The sequence below is a fragment of the Epinephelus lanceolatus genome, chromosome 4, assembly GCF_041903045.1.
Source record: "Epinephelus lanceolatus isolate andai-2023 chromosome 4, ASM4190304v1, whole genome shotgun sequence".
Taxonomy (NCBI): domain Eukaryota; kingdom Metazoa; phylum Chordata; class Actinopteri; order Perciformes; family Serranidae; genus Epinephelus; species Epinephelus lanceolatus.
This window is the reverse complement of record NC_135737.1, coordinates 45,214,521-45,237,641: the sequence shown is the minus strand read 5'-3', so window position 1 is coordinate 45,237,641 and position 23,121 is coordinate 45,214,521. Positions and strand designations below refer to the sequence as shown.

Here is a 23,121-nt window from a genome sequence, read left to right as displayed (position 1 = left end):
TTTCACGGAACAAATTCAGACACAGACAGATTCCTACCAGGTGTGATGAATCAACCAGCTGCTGCCACTAATTAGATGAGATATGAGTTTGATTGTCCATTATACCGACGCACCCAAGACAAACTTTTTATGGCTCCAGGTAGGCGCAGTTTCACAGCAGCCATAGAAGGCAAAGAAGACTTTGTAACCTACGTAAAGGTAATCCCTGTGTGCAAAAGGTGTCCTGAGGTGTCCCACGATTTTGAACACTCCGTTTCCACCAGTTTATTCTGCTCTGGCTACAGTATGATGTCACAGTGTGCCGTATTTCTTCATATGGTCATCTGCTCCAGGCACACTACTGCAGGTGTTTACATTATGTAGCCTACACTGCTGTATGAAGCTACGTGCTAACATCAGGTAAACATGTAATCTTTGTTGCCGATGTTGTAAAATTTACCCTTATTTCAGATCATATTCCTGTTGGTTGTGTTTAGAAGCTTCTTCTTTTTTTTTTTTTTAGATATTTTTTGGGGCTTTTTAGCCTTTAATTAATAGGACAGACAAGCGTGGAAGGGGGGGGAGAGAGAGGGAGTGACCTGCAGCAAAGGGCCATAAGCTGGAGTTGAACCCGGGCCACTGCGGCAATAGCCTTGTACATGGGGCGCCTGCTCTATCCACTAATCCACCGACGCCCCGTGTTTAGAAGCTTCTAATTGTGATTTTTTTTTATCGTGGAGTGTGCAGCTAGGAAAGGACCGTGCAGAGATGCAGAGAGACAGAAGACTCAGAAATCATTCAGAGCATACTGGATTTTTTCAAAAGACGCGCTTAAAGAGACAGGCGTTAATGGAGCAACTCAGATAGAAGGTGAATACAGGTGTTTCAGCACAAACCCCTTTTACAGTGTCTGTTAAAGGCAGGAATTTCGTGCCAGTATTCTGCCTCATCATTCGTCATAGAAGGTACAGTTGCAAAATATGGGGACAGAGTTATGCCACCTTTTAGTTGGCAGGGGAGGTAGTAGGGATGTCCCGATCCGATATTCGGATCAGTATCGGCCGCCGATATTAGCAAAAAACGGACATCGGATCGGACTGCATGGAAAAATGCCGATCCATGAACTCCGATCCAGTTTTTCACGGAGTCCGTGCCAGGTTTTCCGGCTAGCCCAGCGCTCCGCTATTCAAGCAGTCTATTCCAGTAATCCGCTCCAGCTCTTACTATCAATCCACCAGGCCAGCATGCAGAAGGCAGATACACAGAGGGTAGGAAGAGTAGCGGTCAATTTAGTTAACTGACTATTTGTTTTCTGCTCTGGTTTTTTGAGAGTGATATTTTTATTTGGTTTACACTCTTACTGTTTAAGTAAAGAGCACTGATGGCATTGCTTTGGGCACAGTTAGTGAAACTGGAGCCATGGATGGACTACAAAAACACTACTAAAATAACTGACAAGGAAAGGCTGCATTGTTTGTTAAATGCCAACAATGTCTTGTGGTGTTAATCTTTTTTTTATTTATTAGGGGGCCAAAGCACAAGTGTGTGGAGTCTTGCTGCTATTTTAATTTCATTGTTAGACATTTTAAAGATTTCTTGTGTTGATTCATTTTCTATTTATTAAGGGGCCAAAGCAGCCAAAGCAAACCAGCTATATTTTTTATTTAATGTTAATGCTCAAGTTTAAAGTTTGTTTATTTAACCCTGTTAACAATAAACAGGTCAGTTTCTCATACCAACTGTTGTGGATCATTCTAACTAACCTGATTAAGTAGTTGTTCTTTGCTTGATCAAACCTTTTCTAACATGACTGACAACAAAATAAGTGAATATGTGTATACGCGCTTGGATCGGATAGGTATCGGTATTGGCCAAAACTCAAGGCTGTAATATCGGTATCGGATCGGAAGTGAAAAAGCTGGATCGGGACATCCCTAGGAGGTAGTGACAGCACAGATTCAACGTCTGTGTAAAAGGGACAGCAGGCAGGACAGGACACGTCTGCCGTGTTGACGACGTACTATGTATGCGACCCTCCGCTGGGAGATTTAAAAAGCAGCTAGACGCAGTTAGCAGCTAACTCACAGAAGAAAAACAGTGGCTGAAAATGTCCGTAAATTGGTAAAACAGTAAGGTCCAGGAGGTCCAGCAGCTCCTTACCCTCCGAGCAGAGGATGTCAACAGCCGCCATATAACAGGGATGGTAAAATTGTTATTGCAATGTTATTGTTAATAGTGCTGCATGTGTACGCTGTTGTGTTCCATGTCACACCTTTTGCTTCCAGGATGCCGGCATGCTGTCTAAAATCATGTACTGGGGCGGAATGATTCCGATGTTGTTTGGCTCTGTGTAAAAATGCAAAGGCAGTGTAAAGGATGTTCATAGAGGTCCTGTAGTGCGACCTGTGTGGAAAAAATAAGATGTTTTTTGACCACATAACCAAGTAAACGTGTTTTAGTAGAAGCCTAAAACACAAGTATGATCCTGACAACGAGCACAACAGGTCCTTTTTAAAGTCTTTCAGTAATGTAGTTTAAACTACCACTTCATCTTCATTCAAGGTTTAAAGCTGAGCTATAACTCCACTTGGTGCTACAGTGTTAAAGGATAACTTCGACATTTTTCAACCTGGGCCCTATTTCCCCATGTGTATGTGTGCGTATGATTCATAGGTACAACTCGTTCTAAAATTGGTTCAGTATTGAGGGAGGCAGATGCAGCCGGGAGCCGCAAAACGAGCTAAAATGGTAACGGGGGCAAATGCGTCCCGTATAAGTTTGCGCATTAAAAGTGCTTTCTTTCGCCACTGACCGGTTCAGATCACCAGTGTTATCTCTGTAAATAGCATACTAAGCGTTTCCCTTACCTCTGGGCTGTGTGACGTCATCTCGCGAGAGCTTTGCTTGCTGCTGGAAGAAAACAGAGGAGCCATGCTGAGCGCCGCTCAGAGTGGCGCCGGTTGTCCCGGAGTACAGTTGAGAGTTTTACTGCATCGATTGAAAACAATGGTTCGTGTTTGTGCTTATCCGAATTGCAAGAACAGGATGTCGCGCAACACCCCGTACAGCTTTCATAGGCTGCCTTTGTCGGACGGCGAGATGCTGAAGTTGTGGCTAGTTGTGCTACAAATGGATGCTAACACTCCTGTCCAGACACTGCACCTTGCAGACCATCGGGTCTGCAGTGCTCACTTCTCCCAACATGACTACTGCCAGCCAAAGAAGAGAAGACATCCAATCCCGAAACACCTCTTCCTCAAGAAAACGGCTGTCCCACGAGTTGAGAGAGCTACAGACACAGTGGAGTTAATGTTATATAAACATGTTCGAAACGCTTAGTATGCTATTTACAGAGATAGCACTGGCGTTCTGAACCGGTCAGTGCCGAAAAAAAAGCACTTTTAATGCGCAAACTTATACGGGACGCATTTGCCCCCGTTACCGTGTTAGCTCATTTTGCGGCTGCATCCGCCTCCCTCAATACTGAACCAATTTTAAAACGAGTTGTACCTATGAATCATACGCGCACACACATACACATGGGGAAATAGGGCCCAGGTTGAAAAATACCGAAGTTATCCTTTAACTGCCACTTTAATTTCTTTCAGTGCTTCAAATATCAGATGATATGATTAAGAACACACAAAGAAAATCACCAACAGGCCACAACATTTCAAGTCCAGTAGCAGCGCTGGAAAGCACAGGCTCAAACAGATGCTGGTACACATGTATACATACACTGATGGGAAAACTAAACATAGTTTCAGCTCCTCCCATGCCTAACACTCACTGTAGTTTTAGTCTTGATTTAAACACCAAACTAATAAGTGTGCACGCTCTCCTCCAGCAACACACACTCCAAACTTTAAAGCAGATTAACTCTCAGTGGTTGTCTGGTTCTTTCCTTGTTATTTGCTGTCTTCCTGTTTTCTGAGACTTGTCACTCACGTCTAACACAAACTGACCGCTCTTTTTTCCTCCAGCCCTCTCTCTTATCTGTCTCTGGCTCCCCTCCAGTTCTCACTCCTGCGCTCGTCTTCTTTACATCTGTCTCTTACTTTCAATCCATCTGATAAAGTGACCCAAGTTTATCCTCCGTGTAAAAACTCCAGAAATCACTGATGATGATAATAAAACTATTTGCAGTAGATTGTAAGAAATGTTCTGGTCTCATCTTTCTTTTCTCCTTCTCCTCCTCTTTTCAGGTGGCATGCGTCCTAACACCCTCGTCCTTGGTTTCTATGACGACTGTCTCCCAAAGGACAAGCTGATTGATCCGGTGCTCTCCACCAGTCAGTCCACAGATCCCTCGGCCTCCTCGCAGGAGTTCGATCAACAGCCCCCTCTCTTCCATTTCGCCTCCTTGCGGGGGTCCAGTGACAGACAAGACTGTGGTGAATTTGGGGACGGGAAGGTTCTCGGACCTCAGGAGTACGTGGCTATCATTGCTGACGCCATGAAGATGCTGAAGAATGTGGTGCTCGCCCGATACTTCAACAACTTCGACCGAGCCGAGGTCCTCTCGCCTCCCTCCTCCTCTCCAGGGAAACGAGCTGTGTACGTCGACGTCTGGCCGGTCAACCTCCTGCGTCCGGACAGCTGCAGCTACGTCGATACCTGCTCTCTGTTCCTGCTGCAGATAGCATGTATCCTCAACATGGTGAGGGCCTGGCGCAAAGCGAGGCTCCGTCTCTTCCTGTGCGTGGAGGAAGGACGAAGCGTGCGAGGCTCTGAGGAGAAGCTGGGCCAGCTGCTGAAGGAGCTGAGAATCAAAGCTCAGGTCTACACTGTGCCCTGGGACCAGCAGGTGGCGCTACACTGGCAGCGCCAAGGCGAGTGGGGCAAGAAGCAGCTGTCACAGTCCCCAGATACCATTAAAGAGGAGAAGAAGCAGAGAGCAGACGAGGAAGAGGAGAACGATGATGATTACGTTAACAGCTTCCCGAGCAACACCACGCGCCTGTCTGATGACTACCTGTCAGCTGTCAATAAGCTGATCCTGGACTCAGCCCGGCCCGCCCCTGCTGTGCGCTTCCTCTACTTACCCCGCCCCCCAGCTGACACCCGCCGCTACACCACCTACTTACACCAGCTGCAGCTGCTGACTCAGGACCTGGGCCCCACGCTGCTCATCCACGGTGTCACACCTGTCATCACCACCGACCTTTGAACATTCAGTGAGGTGTGACTGGGACACCGAGGGCGGTGAGATCAGCAGAAGGGTTTTGTTTGAAGGTGTGTGGACCAGAATCGCTGCAGCAGTGCCCTGACACTGACCTCTCCACCCAACGACAGAGCCCTGAAACTTGACCCAGGCAGTGATGTCACTGCGGACTCATTGATACCACCTGCACTGCCTCGCACAATATGGAGGCACGGTGTCTGTAGAGATGCAGCCTGCTTTAGAATACTGAAAATGAATACTGAATATTTTACTTGGCCACTTGAGGATCAGAAATATCCTGACTTTCTGCACATATTTAACCTTTCCTTCTTTCTGTGTGTGTTCTCAGCTTGTGGCTCTGCTGTTCCCATCAAGCTCCTGAAGGCACCATGATTTTAAAATTTTAGGTCAACCTTGTCGTAAGCCTTAAACAATCGGACTGACTGAATGTACCCAATTAAAGTTAACAGCTTTTCAGATAAATGTACAACCTGCCAAACACAAGGCTGCTACCAGGCCAGTCAGAGCAGTGTCAAGGGAGAGAGTTAGACTGCCAGTCCACCTCTGTCAGTTATTTCTTCATCCATTCCTTATATACAGAGAGCGCTCTAATTCCTGATGCATCCTAACCTGAATCTGAAGTATCCTCTGACTCCCCTTTGTCCTCTCCTGAGATGTTTCCTTGCTGTGCTGCTGCTCAGATTCCTTAAGATGACCATTCCATATGTGTTCACATCAAGAAGTGCCTCGCTAGTTAGGGAGCTAAAGTTTGGACTCATTCCATCACGGACAGAAAGTTGGACCATGTTACACCTCGGAGCAGTTATTTGCAGGAAATCTGCTTTTCCATTTTAGGAGCTCAGAACAAAGGAAACAGTTAGTACAGTAATAACGACGGTGCTACTATAGAAGTCTAAAGAGTTTTATTCCAAAATAATTTAATGTGGGATCTCAGGAAGACATTCCTCTGCTTCCAAGGTGCACTTTTGTCCTTCCTTTTACCAAACTGCATGGTTTGTGCAGCTCTTTAAAAACCCTTTGAACATGTTTACAGCGCCAATAACTACTGTGATCATCCACCGTATTGTACTGATTGTTTTTATGTGTTTTAGCCACTTTTAGAAAAGTTTTTTACTCACTAGTGACCACAGTGCTCCAGCGGCCTCAGTGCTGAAGTGCCTAACAGAAGTTTGATATTTGCTGAACTCTACAGCCTCTGCCTGCACACAAAGTATTTGTAGCCTTTAAAGTGAACTTATGTACTTTGGCTGAGAAGTGGTGACAGTTTTCATTCACAGGATAAATCACAGTAATTATTAAAACATATTGTACCAGCAGCACAAAGAAGAGGACTGAATTAGAGGCCGTACACATGCTGTGTCTTCAGTCACCTTGAAAATGCGAGGTAGGGCGCTGGGTGCGACTCCTGTGCCTTTTCTGTGCCAGCTTTCAAGAGTGCAGCGGCAGGTTGCATCTGAAGTTGCTAGGCAACCTCCACAAGCACCGTATCAAAGCCTATTTACCTGAAATCCTGAGAGCAGAGCTGATCTTCTTCCAGGAGCTGTTCGTAAGTGTGTCAGCCTATCGTCTGTGGGACAGATGTGAAGCTCTGAGTAGCCCTGCACGAACATGATCAACTTCTCCGTGTTTATCAGACTGACATTTACTGATGATGGGAAAGATATCTGTCGGCTGTGATTGGTTGGTCCTGGTCACATGATATGTGGTGTGCTCTGCTGTGTTCTAAAAGTTGAACTCAGTTTATATCAGGGTGCAGCAGTTGTGCCCTGAAAAATAGGCGCTCAGGAAGGTTCGGTTCCATAACAGCGTCGGCCTGGTGTTTGAGGACGCCTGCTACGCATCTGCATTGAAAACAATGAATTTTTCGGGTGCAAAAAGCACGTTAGTCGACAACGAAGGTCATTAGTCAGCAAGATTTCAATGGTCACTTAGTCACAGAAAAAAACATCCTTTTTTTGTTATTTTGTGATTGACAGCGGAGAAGTCAAAGCCCAAAAGTTATAAATGTTTAATGAAATCACTGCTAACCATGATGTGTGATCAGATCCAGTGACAGTAAATATTCTGACGATAGAATTCTCTGAACACGGGCATCCAGTTAAACACGCTTCTGTAATGTGTTTGTCTATAAAGTGATCAAATTTCTCACTGTTGTGCCATACAGCCTGCCAGATAGAGGTCTTCACGGATCTGCCAGGAACCGACAAGCTGACACTAGGACTCGTACGGGTTGGGGTCCAAGTAACTGCGGTTCCGGAGTCTGTTTATTAGGACTGCCCCCTAATAATCGACCAAACGTTCGACAAGATTTCATTGGTCACTTAGTAGAAACTCTATCAGGAGCTGCGCCTTGTCAGAATAAATCCAAACCTATATGACTGGACCATGTGTGACTTTACTTTGAAAGGACAAACACAGGAAGTGTCCACGCTCAGGAGTCAGACAGGAGTCAGGTTAATTTCCAGGGCTGGTACCTGCGGTTATTCCACAGGCTAGTTAATAACATGTCGGGCAGGAAATCCAAAGTGTGGGATCATTTTGAGAAGGTGAAGGACGAACCCAAGGTGATATGTAAACTCATCTTCATTGGTCGACTACAAACATGACGTATCATCTGAAACATGGAAGTAGCTACATGCCCTTTAGCCCACAGCGTCATTAACAGGCGGCTCGCTCAGTGTGTGACGTGCACTTGTAGATAAAATAGAGGCCTATATTAATGAAGGCTGGCTAATGGACCTAAATGATGACTATTGGTTGACTAGGAAAAGTCTTAGTCGTGGGGCAGCTCTACAGAAAGCACAGCATGTGTACAGCCCCCAAATGATGTCAACTGCACAACATCTACATCTCTATGCATGCTAACATTAGCTAACATCATTAGCCTCAATGAGCTGCTGGTCATTTCACCTGCCAAAAGTTACATAAAGTCATTTGAAGCATCACTGTGTTAAATCGTATTTCCATTCCTTGACACGTCCTCTAAGATCAGTTTCAGTTGCAGATGAATCCTGACAATCTTTATCACACCGACTGACACATCTGTGATCCATGTTTGAAGAAAGGCTGGTACTTGGATTTACCTTGATATCCCTGTGTTTGAAATGAGATACATGTTTACTCGTGGACCAAGTGGATCCTCTCTGTATCCACGGAGGGCTTCTTGTTTGGACACCACACTCCTCAACAAACCAATGACACTACATTTCTTCAAATCTTTGTCCTGGATTTCTGCTGAAGTCGCAGGCGTGCAAACAAAAATGAGAGATGAAATGTTCAGTGTTTGATTTCCTGTTGAAATCTATAAAACATATATATATACTTTACAAGATGGAAACTGATATGACTGAAAAAATAAAAAAAAGTTTGTATTACGTGTCTTTTATTTTTTCTGTCCCACCTTCGGAGATTGTCTGCGAAAGCCAGATCAAACTTAACAACTGCTCAGTGCGTCCAGACTTTGTTTCATTCCAGCTGAAGACCAGTTTGTGCGTCTCAGAGCAGAGCTGAGGGGTTTTTGTGTCTGCCGCACTTGTTTGTTTGAGGTAAACTTTGGAAATAGGGGGTGAGATAGCTCTGCGGCTAGGACAGAGAGATACTAGAGGGTGCCAGGCAGCCAAATTACCTTGTCCTACAGTCACCCTCGCCGCCAACCAGGCAGAAATGGATTCCATTTCCGCTCTGAGGTGAACAACAGATTGGAGAAATAAGCCCAAATAACCATCGATATCTGTTCAGGAGGAGGGAGGCTGACATTTATCACTGAGGGAAAGACTCGTAGAGGGTTGGATCTGTGCGTGTGTGTGCGTGTGTGTGCAAAAAAACAGGTTCACAACTAGGTTTCCTGAATTGTGTTTGTATGTTCGTGTGTTTTCATTATAAACTTCTATGAAGAGAAATAGGTCTCGGTCCTGGTGACAAATGCACGTCACCATTATTGATGACATTTACAAATGTGTGTGTTGATGTGTGAGTAATTTATGGTGTTTTCAAATGCATTTTCAATCAGCAAACAAAAAACAACCAATTTGAACAAATGACCAACACTTTCACAAATAAATACAACCCAACTTGAATAAATGTCACCCTTCTACATACGCACCTCTGAATTTAAATTCACTAATAACAAGATTTGCTTTTAAAAGCTTCAGATGAACAGAGTGCTGCAGGATTGATGCTTATTTGTTGGCCAACACAGAAGTTAGCGTCACCCTGGATCCCTTGTTAAAAAGCCAGCGGGATTTTTCATTGGATTTTGGATTATTGCAGGAAATAAGTTCTGTGGCAAACAAAGTTTATGATATCTAAAAGTTTTGTAACAATAATCTTCATGAATGAAAACCACTAAATGCAAAGGCCAGAAGTAAAAAGCTAACGTAAGGCTATCAACAGGCTACACCATGGTCACATGACTTCAATGTTGCCACAGCAAAGCTCTGAGGTTGTTCAGTGTGTTGACCAGTGGCTCCAACGGTCATGGAAAAACCTGGAAGACTCATGAAGTTTTGAAATGTCAAATTAATAAATCAATTCTGGACTGACGGTCTGATGCAGTTTATTCCGTTCTCAGTTAACTCCATCAAGCAATGTAAGAGCTGAGCAGGAAATGAAGTAAAACAAGACAAAACAGTACATTCAACTCAGCTCATGAAGTTAGCAATTATACCAAAAACAGTTGGGACACAAATAAAGATAAAACCTTGTTGCCCTCTGGACTCACGCTAGACACCGTTAAATTATCTGTTCGTCCTTATTACTTATTTATTTCATCTCTTTCATACTAACGTTACTGCACCATTTACCTTTCATCAGTTTAAGTCTTTCCTCTGTGTCGACGGTCTCTCCAAAATAAAAGCACTTCCTGGTTCACCGGAAGTAACAAAATAAAAACACATCACAACTGCTAACTTACCACATACACTACTGAACATTGGGCTCATTTACACACATAATGTAACACTAGTCCATACCCACTGAGTACAGCATACCATACCATGACTTAGTCATACCAGAAATTAGAAAAAACACCAACATTGGTCCACAGGGGGAGCCACAGCGATCGGTCGCATTTTAGCCATTTTGAAGCATTTTTCTGTTGTTATAGCGCCACCCAGTTGCCAATTAGAGTTAAATTTCTCCAGTCACCTTGAGGCGTCCTGTTCTACATATCTACCAAGTTTAGTAAAAATCCATATGGCGGTTAGACCTAAATAAGAAATGAGCTCTATAGCGCCCCCATTTTGTTTGATGGGGTCAATAATGGAGGGGTCCTCTCAGATTATGTGTGGTCATATGCCTACAAAGTTGCGTGGTGATGGGTGAAACCCTTGAGATGTTCTACACCTTTATGTGATGAGCCACGCCCTCCGCAATATTCATTGCCTTATAGAAGCTCAGTTTTAGTAAGTTTTCCAACTTTTGCCAAGAGGGAACTTTAGATATTGGTCCCTAGATTATGTTCACCCAGTTTCATGCAGATCGCTCAAACTTCCTAGGAAGAGATCCATTTGAAGTGTTTTTCAAAACATTCAAAATGGCGGAAAATCTATAGAAGCGGAAGTTATGGGTTCTTGAGGCAAATGTGTTCCTCATGAGGAGAGGCATCTCTGTGCAAAGTTTCATGTCTCTACGACATACAGGGCATGAGATATGCCCATTCAGAGTTTGACATTTCAATGGGTTGCTATAGCGCCCCCCTTTGGCCAATTGATGTAATATTGCTTCATTGGCATCCTCCCATGACCCTCTACCACTGTGCCAAATTTCACATGGATTGACCAAGTCAGTGAGGAGAAAAACATGGAACACACACACACACACACAGAGTTTTCGTCATTATATAGTAAGATAACAGCAAATTTATTTTCTGTTCGTTAGCCACTTGTCATGATCCAGGATTTTTTGTTTGTAGTCTGATCTCTAGGTTTTTGTTAGTTGACATACTATATATCGGGACATACTAAATCTTTTCCTGGCATAATATATAGTACGGTAGTATGTGGATTGGAACGCACAGTCTTAGTCCGCATTGATTAGTTTCACTCACCTGTTCTCACTCCCCTAATTAGTGCCTCCCCCTCAGTTACCCAGCGACACACCTGCCCTGTGTTAGCCTCGTTGGTTCTTCCCTGCTCCCATCAGCTTCCTGCCTGTTCCTCTTTCTCATCACCTTATTCCCCTCACCTGAGCTCCTCAGCCCTTTTCTCCACCTGCACTTCATCCCCTCGTCAGACTAGTTTGTATTTAAGTCCTGGTTTTCAGGTTGATTTCGGTTGTTTGATGTTCAGGAGCTGTTTCTGTGCAATAAAGAGTGTTTTTTTCTTAGCTCCTGTGATCTGCTGTGACAGATTTTTTTATAATTAGTAAAAAAAAAATTGGTGTTTTTTTTTTTTTAGAGAGCAAACAGCATCAAATGGGAAACATCACATGGCCATATAAATCATATAAATCTATACAAATATGGTACAAGAACTGTAGATGTGACGCAGTTGTACAATTAGACAGAACACAATGAACACAATGTTTTGTCACAGAACAAAACATGGAAGTCTCTTCAGCTTGTGTGAACCACAGACCTCATCTCAGGCATCTCAACAAAAACCCATTCACCTCAAGACGAGGGAACAGGGAGTGCTAAAATGCAAACTCATTCCTGGAGCACTCTGTTTATATGGATCAGTATGTGCAGGTCGCTGAGTGTGTGCACAGCTCACCTGACGTGTGGATTTGGTTACGTTAGTGTGTTCCGTTTTAAGACTCTTCAGACTGATTCACAGATGCATGTTGTGTTTACTTGCAGGTGAAAAACATAGGTGCAGAATTAATTGGATGCAGAAGTATAAATCCTGATTAAATGTTACGCACTGCTCCTTTAAATAAGACTGTACCAAACACTATTTGTGATAATGTGGCTTTGAAATCTTAATATTTCATGTTCATCACTCAAATTTGTAAGGTTATGTTTTTATATGGGAAAATGCATTCATGAAGCTCTCACTCTCAAATCATCGCACACATATGTAAATCTGTTTTTTCATGTGAGGATCATGAAACACACGTTCGTCACAGATATTTGACACTAATTACTCTCCACATACTCCAGGCATCAGAACTGCATTTCAAAGTGTTTAGCTTGTTAAAACAAAAAAAGCTTTAGGCTACAAAAAAGATGGTGACAGGAAAGAAGGAGGGTGGCGGTGGCGGAGGAGGAGATCCGCCCACCCACAGGGGGTTTTCCTGAGTGTGTGTGTTTCTGAAAGACAAAATCAAAGATGGAGACCATCAGGGCTGAGTGCCTGCGAGTCTAACACTCCACTCTGTCATGTCTGCAGCCCTGATCAGAGCAAACTTGTCACTACCTTGTCACTTCCACCGTGTGTCATCGCCCTAACCACCAGGCACGCCACCAGGATACACACACACACACACACACACACACACACACACACTTCATCACTTATAATTTCCACCACACTTTCCATTTCATCTCCCTCTCTGCATCTTCCGATCCACTTAATGTTACATGACACACAGATTACCAGAGTCATCAGATGGATTGAAGGGAGAGGAGGGGGGGGGTGTCAAGTGGAATTTGGTCACACCAGCACCCAGATTTGATTACTAGTTAAGGTTTTCGGGGGCCAAACAGACCCCTGGCTTTCCCTACGAATCCTGTTTGCATTCCAATGTGCAGAAAGTGTGTGTGCACATTCAGATTACAGCACGGAGGCATTCAGAGTTCAAACTGCTGAACGCCACGTTGATTAAACACAGCAGTCACATAAAGCACCCTGAGCACTGCTGTTATCACTCGTCTACTGTATGTTGTTAGCAGCATGGCTCTGTGATTGAACCACTTCACCGCCAGCACATGTATGTAAGTACGTCCGTGACATGTACATGTCTGCACGTCTGCTGCTTAATGACGATAATTCCACAGGAAAGTGCACTAAGTGGCGAGCCTGACGAGGCTTGTGCAAATCATGTCCGTCAAATTGCTCCATTTTCTCCACGAATATGAGCTCAGTGTGTGACGCTCAGCCAGAGTGCACTCATCGCACACTCTGTGGGTTTTTGCAGGTGAATGCGCACAAAATTCAGTGTAACTATAAGAATGAAAAGGCCTCTGAAAGAACATATGAGGTAGTGATAAAGTTTAGATATGAATTTAACACAATACAGAGATATTATACTTCTGAAGCCTGATCAGTGCATTCACCGTTATTATAGAGTTCTGTGACCACTGGGTGGAAACTGGGGAAATAGTGACCAGATAGATACAGTATAAAACGATGCATGTATGTGGTGAATAACGAACATGTGAGCAACCTGAGAAGTTCTCACATTCTCCGGCTGTCAAACTGTGTAGCTGTCAAAAATGGCTCTTTTGATAGTGAAGGTCGCCGACCTCTGCACATCTGGCTTCTGTCTTTTGTGGGAAAGGTCAGCATTCATTCCCGGGACAAATGACCCTGCAGTTGTCTTGGGTATTTCCAGCCCGTTTTCATACTCAAGTCATCAAATACCAACGCTTCGTCAATGATTTCAGGGTCAGACACCGGCGCCAAAAGCCAACTTTCACAGTGGAATGATGCGCTGGTGGGGGGGAGTCAGTTAGTAACACGGCTGGATATGATATGCTGCCAGTCAGCCTGACAGCACCTGTTGCAGCAGTATGATACGCGGATGGCAGGATCGGTTCATAATGCAGCTGGAAGGCACCCCTTGCAGGAGTATGATATGCCACAGGTCGACGTCACATTGAAACGCTGCTGGTAACAACGTAATATAAAGAGCTGGAAGTCCCTATATAACCAAGGGTACGTCCCAAGTCTCTTATTTTATACTGCTAACTCCTAACTCCTTACTGGAACCGGAAGTCGTTCGAGGTCCACCATCTTTAAGGCCGTCACATGTCTCTTATTCCTGCCAGTAAGGAGTTAGCATTAGGCATTAGGAGGGATCTGTTAGGTGCGATGAGTAAGGTAACACGAGAGGTTCCTAACAGGAAGTCTTTTTCAGCTTGAGGCCATGACGTATAAACACCCGCCCCCTACATCTGGCTCATTTGAACGAGATGGCGGAGAAACAGCGCAAGTGTACCCGTTACATGCATTCTTTGCAATGAAACGGTGTAACTCACATGCCTACGTGACTACAAAGAGTAACGTTAATGATATTTCGTGCAAGACTGTCATGTTGTGATTAAGTTTATTTCATTCACAACCTGTTGCGTTGTTCAGCGGACTGTCTGTGATGTGTGGCTGTTAAATGTGCAGCTGCTCATGTCCAGAACCACACATGTTGATATAACACCACGCACACACACACACGGGGTTACGGCTTTGATCAGTGAATATAATGGGGCTTGGGATGTACGCCAAACGCTGGCTCCGTTATGCAGCAGATCCAGCTGTGCCGCGGTCATCAGAAAAGGACGTCGCTTTACGTGGCGCTTCAGAGTAAGGCCATCTCATGTCTCTTAATCAGCAATCCTCGCTCCTCACTCCTAACTCCTGACTCCTTAAATGTTTTCCTAAGTGGGAGGGACTAAACAGTTAGGTAAGGTGGCTAGGTTAGGTGGTTAGCAGTAATTTTAAGGGACTTGGGATGTACCCATAGTCTTACTCCAAAGTCGTGGAAAACTAGCACTTGGTCAGTGACTTCATCGGCATGATACATAACTGGTCAGGGGGGAAACGTGGCGATAAAACTAAAGTTAAGGCAGCAAAAGTTGGTGGTGGATGGGTCCAACAACCACCGACTTTCACTTGTGGGGGCCAGTGTCCTCTTCCTGTGACTGTGAAGCCAAACCCTGTTCTTTTTCCCTAAACCCAACCACGTGTTTGTTGTTGAAGGGAAAAACATCAATTGGCGGTGTTGTACTGACATAGTGCTTTTATTTTGAAAGAGACTGTATGCAAACTGTACATTTCCTGTGAAAACAGAAGTGTATTTTGAAAACAGACAATGCATGTAACAGGCTGAAGGTGACACAGCGTCCCAGAACGTCAACAATCAACACACCCAGGGTACCTTGGACGTCATATGTGGACGTGGAAAGTCCATGACCAAACGTGGACATGTGACGTGAGGAGTGAGGATGTGTTGGCTTTGTCTGTGTTTGGGTTCTTTCCTTGTTGCCTGTATTCAGTAGCTGCTGCCTTTAAATGGAACTCCTGAGCTCGTGGTCATGACACAGAGTCACGTACACAATATGCTTGGCGTTAAAGTGGTTAGGTTGAGAGAACACCGCAGCTAGGCAACATCAACGCTTCAAGAATCCTCCTCTCTGGTGATGTAATGCAGGAAATGCAAAGACATAATGACAGAGTTAAAAGATGAGGCTCTTGGAAATATCAACATTCTCCTCAGACATATTATAAAATCAGAAACTCTATAAGAGTGAAATTACAATATATTAACTTATCACCCACCGTAAAGTGAACTTACATGGCCTCCGCCATTTCTGGAAATGTCAGTAACCACGTCACAGCTGGTAAATTCAGAACTTTCAGAAAAATCTCCTCTTCTGAGGTCAAGGATGCCACAACAGGGGTGTGATCATACAGGTATGGACTCCTCTCATGAACATGGTAAACACAACCACATTCAATACAGCAGATCTCCACCGTCACTCCTCTGGCTCAGGTTCTCTGCAGGCAGGGACGCCGGAAGTAGTCGCTTTGTAATTCTCTCTGAGTATAAAGCCCGGGCCATGTGTGCGTTACTGACATGTGTCGTCATACACTGATCTTGCATTTTAGGTTTCTGTCTGTGTTGAAGTATCTGTCACATGACTATTTCCTAAAGAACTCTTGTATCGTGCTGCTGTTGTGGTCTAACTCTCCTCAGAAATGTAACACACTCTTGGAAATGCAGATTAAACTTTACAGGCACTTCTGTCTTGCTGTGTTGTGTCTGAGCAGGAAACTTGATAAGCTGTTTAAACTCAAACAGCCAACATCTCACCAGGTGGTGCGTGCACTTGTTTGAATAAGGGAATTGAATTAGGGTGGAGCTTAAAAAAGCAAACCTGCACTGTTTATCTGCCCTTTGGAAGGTTAGAAAAAAAGAGAAAATTGTCATGTATTGAGCATCTTTTGAGATTGTTCTCTAGATGTGGGTTTCATAAAGTGTACTGCGAGGCGGAGCACAAAATAACACCTCATTTAGAAGAGACTAATTGGAAGTGGCTTTGGGGCTTAGAGAGTTTTGGATATATTAATTAATTTGATATAGGGTGCACAGAAGAACTCTACAGTGGTACAGCTCAGTAGTCTTTGTCATTGGGCCCCTTCAGTAGTTTCCATGAGGTTAGAAACACCATGAGCAGAACGCTGTATGAATATCCCCTGATGAAGTCCATAGACACTGGTGATGAAGATCGGAGGAACTCTAAACCTCCACCTGAAACTGTGGTTGGATGTGACCTTGAGCAGAGTTGCTGATGAGTTGTTTATCCTGATTCCGGCTCAGGCCAGCTGACATGGCCCGATTCTGGGGCGTCATCCATGCCATATCTCAGCTGAAACAGGCGACCAGATGTGGCCAACTTATTTCTTCCGGTATGCTGAGTTTGGGCCGATGCTGGGCCAGGTCATTTTTGATAATGGCCAAGTGATGGAAGTGTAGGCAGCCAGAATCGGGCCAGCTGATTTGGCCTGATTCCGGGATGTCACTCATGTCGAGTCTCAGTTGAGTCGGGCAACTGGATGTAGCCAAGCGAATTTCATCCGGCATGCTGAGTTCAGGCCGATTCTGGGCTGGGGTCATTTTGGCTACCTGGGTAGGACCGACCCAAAGCTGGACACACTCTGTCTCATTCATGACATGTCAGTAAATCTGTGAGTAGATTTGCACATAAAAACTCCTTGGTACTAAAAACCTACGCCGGATTCATGAATATTGCTAGACTCACAAGTCAGTCTTTAGACGCTTTGCTTAACTAAAGACTGATGTCTTTCTCCCTGATTTTGTGTTTAGATGGGCAGATACAATTTCAGAGTTTAAAAAAACTCCCTAGGTTGCAGAACCAATAGTAAATCCGCAGGGCGGTCCTTTGGTGGCTCGCTGAACTCTTGTGCTCATAAACATAGTCCGACTAGAAACACGTGTAGCGGTACAAAATGGCTCAAGTCCTTCATTTCCACAATCTTGTGAACTGAGCACACGTTTGATAAAACGGAGTTAAATCTCTCGGCATCCATTTTCAAGCTCTCTGTGTGTTTGTTTCCTTGCGGACGAGAAAAGGGGGAGCACACATTTCCGGGAGGGCGTGTCCTTTTCAAAAATGCAAGAGGCATTGCTTTGTTGCCGGCTGTTTTCACCGGTGTGTTAAACACACTTTAGAAAGGAGTGTCCCCAGATCAGATCTGGTGGCGAGACTAGAACATTGCAGAAAACTCTGATTTGATTGTAGACACATGTTTATGTTCATGTACCTCCTCCTCCTCAAAGTGATAATCACTTTGGATAGGTGCATCCTGTCGACCTGCAAACATGAGGCAAACTAAGAAAGAGAGATAGAGAAGAAAAACTTTTCTGACGCTGAGATTTAAGTTATTTTGGTTGAAGTGGAGTTGATAAAATTATTTGTTTTCTTCTGTTAGTGGTGGTGTGACAGGGACAGGTAAATCAAATGACCGGAAGAAGGTATTGGATGTGTTAACTCTGTCATCTGTTCTTTTTGGATGTATCCAAGAAGTTAAACACAAGTGGTTCGACATTAAACTTGACACAAACAAACGGATAAATACACACAAAAAACAAAGCACAACAGGTGCAGGAGGCTCCTCCCACTCACAGCTGCAGACGAGCACATTGCTTGCATCATCCGTGAGACCTCTCTGTAAAGACAGAGACAGCGACATGTCTCCACTGGAGCAGTCAATAGAAGAGACTTGACTGGGTATTCCAGTAAGCAACATGGTTGTTACAATGGTTTACAACCTTTTTGTGATTTATTATTTATTAAGTCAATTTAAATAACTTAAATAGTCACATAGTCACATTTTTCAGAACCCTAATCTGAAGCTCTGATCTGCTAAATGCCAGTGAATAGAACTAAATGTGTTTTATTTCTAACCTTTTGTCATTGTTAACTTTTGTGTTTCAAAGTATTGTGAACATAACAGAGCACAACACAAATTAAACTACTACAAGCAGTCAGAAACAGATGCAGGTTTTATCAGTACCTACGGGAAAAATTGGAGATTCTATCGCTGAATGCCGAAACACACGTAAATTTCCTTCTGCAAACAGTTTACACACAAATTAATTCTGCTCGTGTTTCATGAAGGAGACCCACCAGGTCTGGGTGAAGCTGTCTTCTGTTGTGTTCACACCAGGAGCGAAGAAAACAAATCATGCTAGTCAAATTTGTGCCGACGATGGATGTGATGCAGTGGCAATAATTAAGTGGTGCAAATGAAGCAAGTAGTGCGATTTTGCATCATATGCTTATTCGTGAGAGTTGAAAAATCTGAGAAGTTCATTCATCGATTCAGCAATTTCACATGCATACCACATGAGTTTATTGCATGTATAAAGCATGAGTAACACGACGCACAAATTTGCATTGCGTTTGAACCGAGTAGTGACCTGCAAAAGAATGACTTTATTTATTTATTTTTTGTTTAAGTTAGAAGGGACAGTGCACATTAATGAACATTTGTATGTAAATATGCCGGATTATAGCGTCAGGCTAATTTTCATCCGTAGTCCCTTGGCAGGTTGATCTTACAGAGTAGTAAAAAACGTTAGAAGAAAGGAAAAACGAAAAACATGATAGTGAATACATTAGATCACCGAGGACAGGAGAAAAAATACATACCGTACAAGATAAAACATAACAACATGATGTAGAAACATCAAAAACTGGGGCCATTGAGGTGAATGTCTGTCCAGTCCAGTGTATCAAATTGAGTCCAAATAAAGTGCTATGTGCCGTGGTTGTTGCATGATGCCCATAATGACGTATGTGGATAAAAAAAAAAAAAAAAAAAAATACAGTAAAGAGCGACAGTAATTGAGTCCACATAGAATTCAATGTCAGAGTTATTGCACAAAGCCCATACACCACATATTCCAAGTATTTCAGCTATAAGTGCGAGTGCTGATAGTTAAATATAAATATAGACCAACGGTCACATTTCACAAAGTGCTGGTGATATTGCACTATGCCCATTAAGTGCTACATGCTGATATTTGATTGAAGAATATAATACCCATGATTACTTGATTGTTTCTGAGCCACACTTTTAAGTGACCCTTGAAAATAGCAAGGCTGGAGCTTTCTCTGATTGAGGGTGGTAATGAGTTCCATAGGGTGCTTCCTCTGAAAGGCAGAGCATTTTGACCAATGGAGGTACGTCTCAGTGGAACCTTGCAGTCACCGCTAACAGTGGCTCTGACTTTGTTCCACCTCTGCCTCTGGGATGGAGTGGAGTAGAAGTTTAAAATAGCTTAAATTGGAAATACTTGAATTTGTACTTAGTACAGTACTTGAGTAAATAAAACTGTCAAATGAGCGAAGTTTGGCACTGGTGTCGTCCACTCTACTTCCTGGTCCAGTCCTCTACTCTGGTTCACAGTCGAGCACTGAGCTCAGTTGGTTTCAGCTATTTTAGATTATCAAATTGACACAGACACGAATCAAAAATACTTCAGGGTAAAGGTTAACATTCACTGTCTATCAGTGGCGGCTGCTGGTCTTTCAAACAGGGGATACTCACTTTAAGTTCACATCGTAAAATGTGTCATATCGTAGCGAGGCAGTAACTTATAAAAGGAACATTTAAGTGAAGCCGTTTTTCAACCACACTCATGTCATAGAACCACAGCAACACACACCTCAAAGATCTTGAGATGGGTTTAAACACCTGTACTGTACAAACGGTGAAAATGAGCTGTATGGCTTATGGAAATAAGGAACTCCAGACGTCATGAAATGTGACGATGCCGGTGTGTATTTCCAAAGCGCTGTCAGTCACAAAGGGGTTCAGCCTCTTAGACAATTCCTCCAATCATCATGCAGACACCGAGCATCCTCTCCCGCCTACCGCTCCATTAGGTCCCAGAGAAGCTGAGCCTTCCTGGAAGTGACGATTGTGTCGCATTTATCCAATGAGCGTCTCGCTTTGCTGCATGAAAAAACCTGCTCAGCGCTGTCTCATAGGAATGCTTGGAGGCTCCGCGTCCACCGTGCTGACACGAGAATGTATGACAGGGAGGTCGCGTTTGAAAACTGGTGATAAACAGCTGACGTTTGATCATCATAGTCATGATGTGAAACGCATCCTAGCGCACGTTTAATGCAATGTAAATTCTTATTTTAGCGTAAATTCAACAGTGCATATTTGAGCATTTCTTCTATGAAATTTTAGGGGAAGTTCAGCCTCCCTTGTTGTCTCAGAGCAATCGCCCCTGCTGTCTATCATATGTGCAGCACAACATCATACATTTCCCTCCAAACAAATAAGTAGTATGTAACGTGTTGGAGACAGGGTTTTATTTTGTGTCGATCCATTCAGGTGATTCTCTTCATCTCTGTCATAGATGCTCTCACTTTCTGCTGCTCCCACGTCACACGCTAACTGAACCCCTCGCTCATTTCCAGCTCACAGCTGATACATTTAAAAGGCTTCATGAGACTTCTCCACACAGCAAACTCCATGACATACATCTGTAAAGCTGGCATGTACAGACACTCACTCAAATTAGCATAGTGTTACAGCATCAGCAGTGTGTGTGCTGAGTCACGCTGCGCTCCACGTTGAGTTTCACATCATGCTTTTGAATATGGATGGTGAATGTGCTGGCAGAGCCACAGGTGGACGGGCATTCCTTATTGCTTATTCTGTTTCATGTTTGACCTCCACTGCAGTGCGATATTCACTCATTTCCACACACAGGTTGGACACGATAAGGTGCATAAAGATGGCGGCCTACCGGCTGAGTCTCATTACATTTTTCATTTATTGTCCCACAGTACGACTCGGTAGGATTTGAGTTTTGCTTGTATGTCTCAGTGATAAGGAGATGCATGCGTTATGAGAGGAGATGTTATCAAGTGGAACCGATGCGGAGGCCGCCACAGTTTTAGGGAAGTGTGTCCATCTCCGCTTTTTTTGATATAATGACACAAAAGGTCTCATTCCAGTTTATGCACGGCCTCGGATCAATTTTAACAGTAACGATGCGAATGCTCTCTGAGGTCGAGCTCAGATATAGCTCCCAAGGAGTGTGTGAGTGTGTGTCCTCGCTAATTGTATTCAGGTCCCTTGTAGAGGCCTGTGCGTCCCTGAGTGGTGGGGATGAATTGGTGCTATTGCCTTGCAGATTCTACAGTAGCTTATATTAATGCTGACGTAACTGAAACACGCTGTATAAACACACAGTGTGTGACTGTGTGTGACAACAATAGCCCTCCTCTCTACCACATTCACTTTAACATTTGTTTTCCCAAAGTTTTCCTCTCATCCTTTCTCCATTTATCCACCAAACCGCCCGCTCCTTTCCCTCCTCATTTACTACCTGTCCTCAAAATGAATCTCCACATTTCCTCTTAGTTCTTGTCACCTTTTGTTCCGCAACACTTTCTCTTCTCTGTTGCCTTTTACAAAAGGTGCTACGTGAAGCATTTTGACATCAACAAATCATTACTGCATTGATTCTGGGGCATTAAGTAAATAACTAAACACAAGAGACCATCATTTAGAAGATTTAGCAGCCATTGCCAGCCACCTATACTCCATTTATTAGCCATGTTCACAGCCCGGCTCTGTGGATGGTTGTGTTGGTTGGTTGGTCAAACTTTTGTTTGTTTCTTCATCAAACACAGCGCACAACTTTGCCACACCGCAGACTGTATGTGTTGGAGGGGTCACTGCACCAGGGACAGTTATGAGAATCCACCAGGTTGCACACACACACACACACACACACACACACACACACACACACACACACACACACACACTAGCTATGTTTCCATCTAAAAGTGAATCATTGGGAAATGTGCATTAAAAGAAATACAAATCCTGTGTGTTTCCATTAAATGTACGGACTTTGGTGAAAACTATGAACTCGCATGAGTTTTCCACAGAACCGGAAACAAAACAAGTCACATTCTTCTTCTTCTACGTTTTCTGGCAGTTGGCAACCAGCTTGTAAATGCATTACCGCCTTCGCGACCCGGAGTGTGGATATCACCATGGAGAGAGGTGCGCTACGTCAGGCTTAATTCGAACATAACTGTTTCCATCCCCCGTTTTGTGAATTAACATTTTTTTGAATCAACCAAAACCCGGCTAAAGCGAGCGTATTTTAGTTTGTGAGAATCAGGGGATTTTAATTCGAATTTTGGCGTTTCCATCATAATTTTCCAATGCAATACTTCTAGATGTGCATCTTAACAGGCTGATGGAAACATGGCTACTGATGGAGCTAACTGTAAGCACCACATGGCTTAAGTTTAACATCAGCTGTTAGTAATGGGTTTACTAACAGAGTCAAGTTGTTTCTGTGTCATGTGAGATTTTTTGGGAGCGTATGGCTCAAGGTTGGATGTTTAGTTGTAGTTTAGTTTATTTTGGTCATTTTCCAACTTATAAAACTCAAACTCAGTAAACATTAAGTTAATGATTTTTCAGCATTAAAAACAATAGATAAACAAACAAACGAAAAGGTGTAGGCTGAAGTCTTAGCTTAATACACCAACCTTTTAAATTCATACTTTTTGTCCACTTCCTTTAAATCATACAGAGCAATAAAGGCGAAACTGAGTATCTATACATTTTACATATTTAATTAAGCCACTGCTGCTGTGTTAGCACGTGCTAACCAGGAAATTGTTGAACTGACCATTCGCCAAGGAGAGTGCCTCAAAATAAGGACGCAACAATAAGTATGCTGGTCTCCCAGGGACTCGGAACTGGGATCAGACCCCTGATGCA

General features: G+C 43.6%; 1 protein-coding gene across 1 annotated transcript in view; it reads left to right on the top strand.

Annotated features, from left to right (window-relative positions):
- Nucleotides 1–5,286, top strand: part of LOC117260209 (zgc:153039) — a 115,030-nt gene extending 109,744 nt beyond the window's left edge. Inside the window, exon 13 of the mRNA XM_033632140.2 lies at nt 4,185–5,286. Coding sequence (XP_033488031.1) covers nt 4,185–5,149 — 965 coding nt within the window. The 3' untranslated portion in view covers nt 5,150–5,286. The remainder of the gene's footprint in view (nt 1–4,184) is intronic.
- Nucleotides 5,287–23,121: the final 17,835 nt, after the last annotated feature.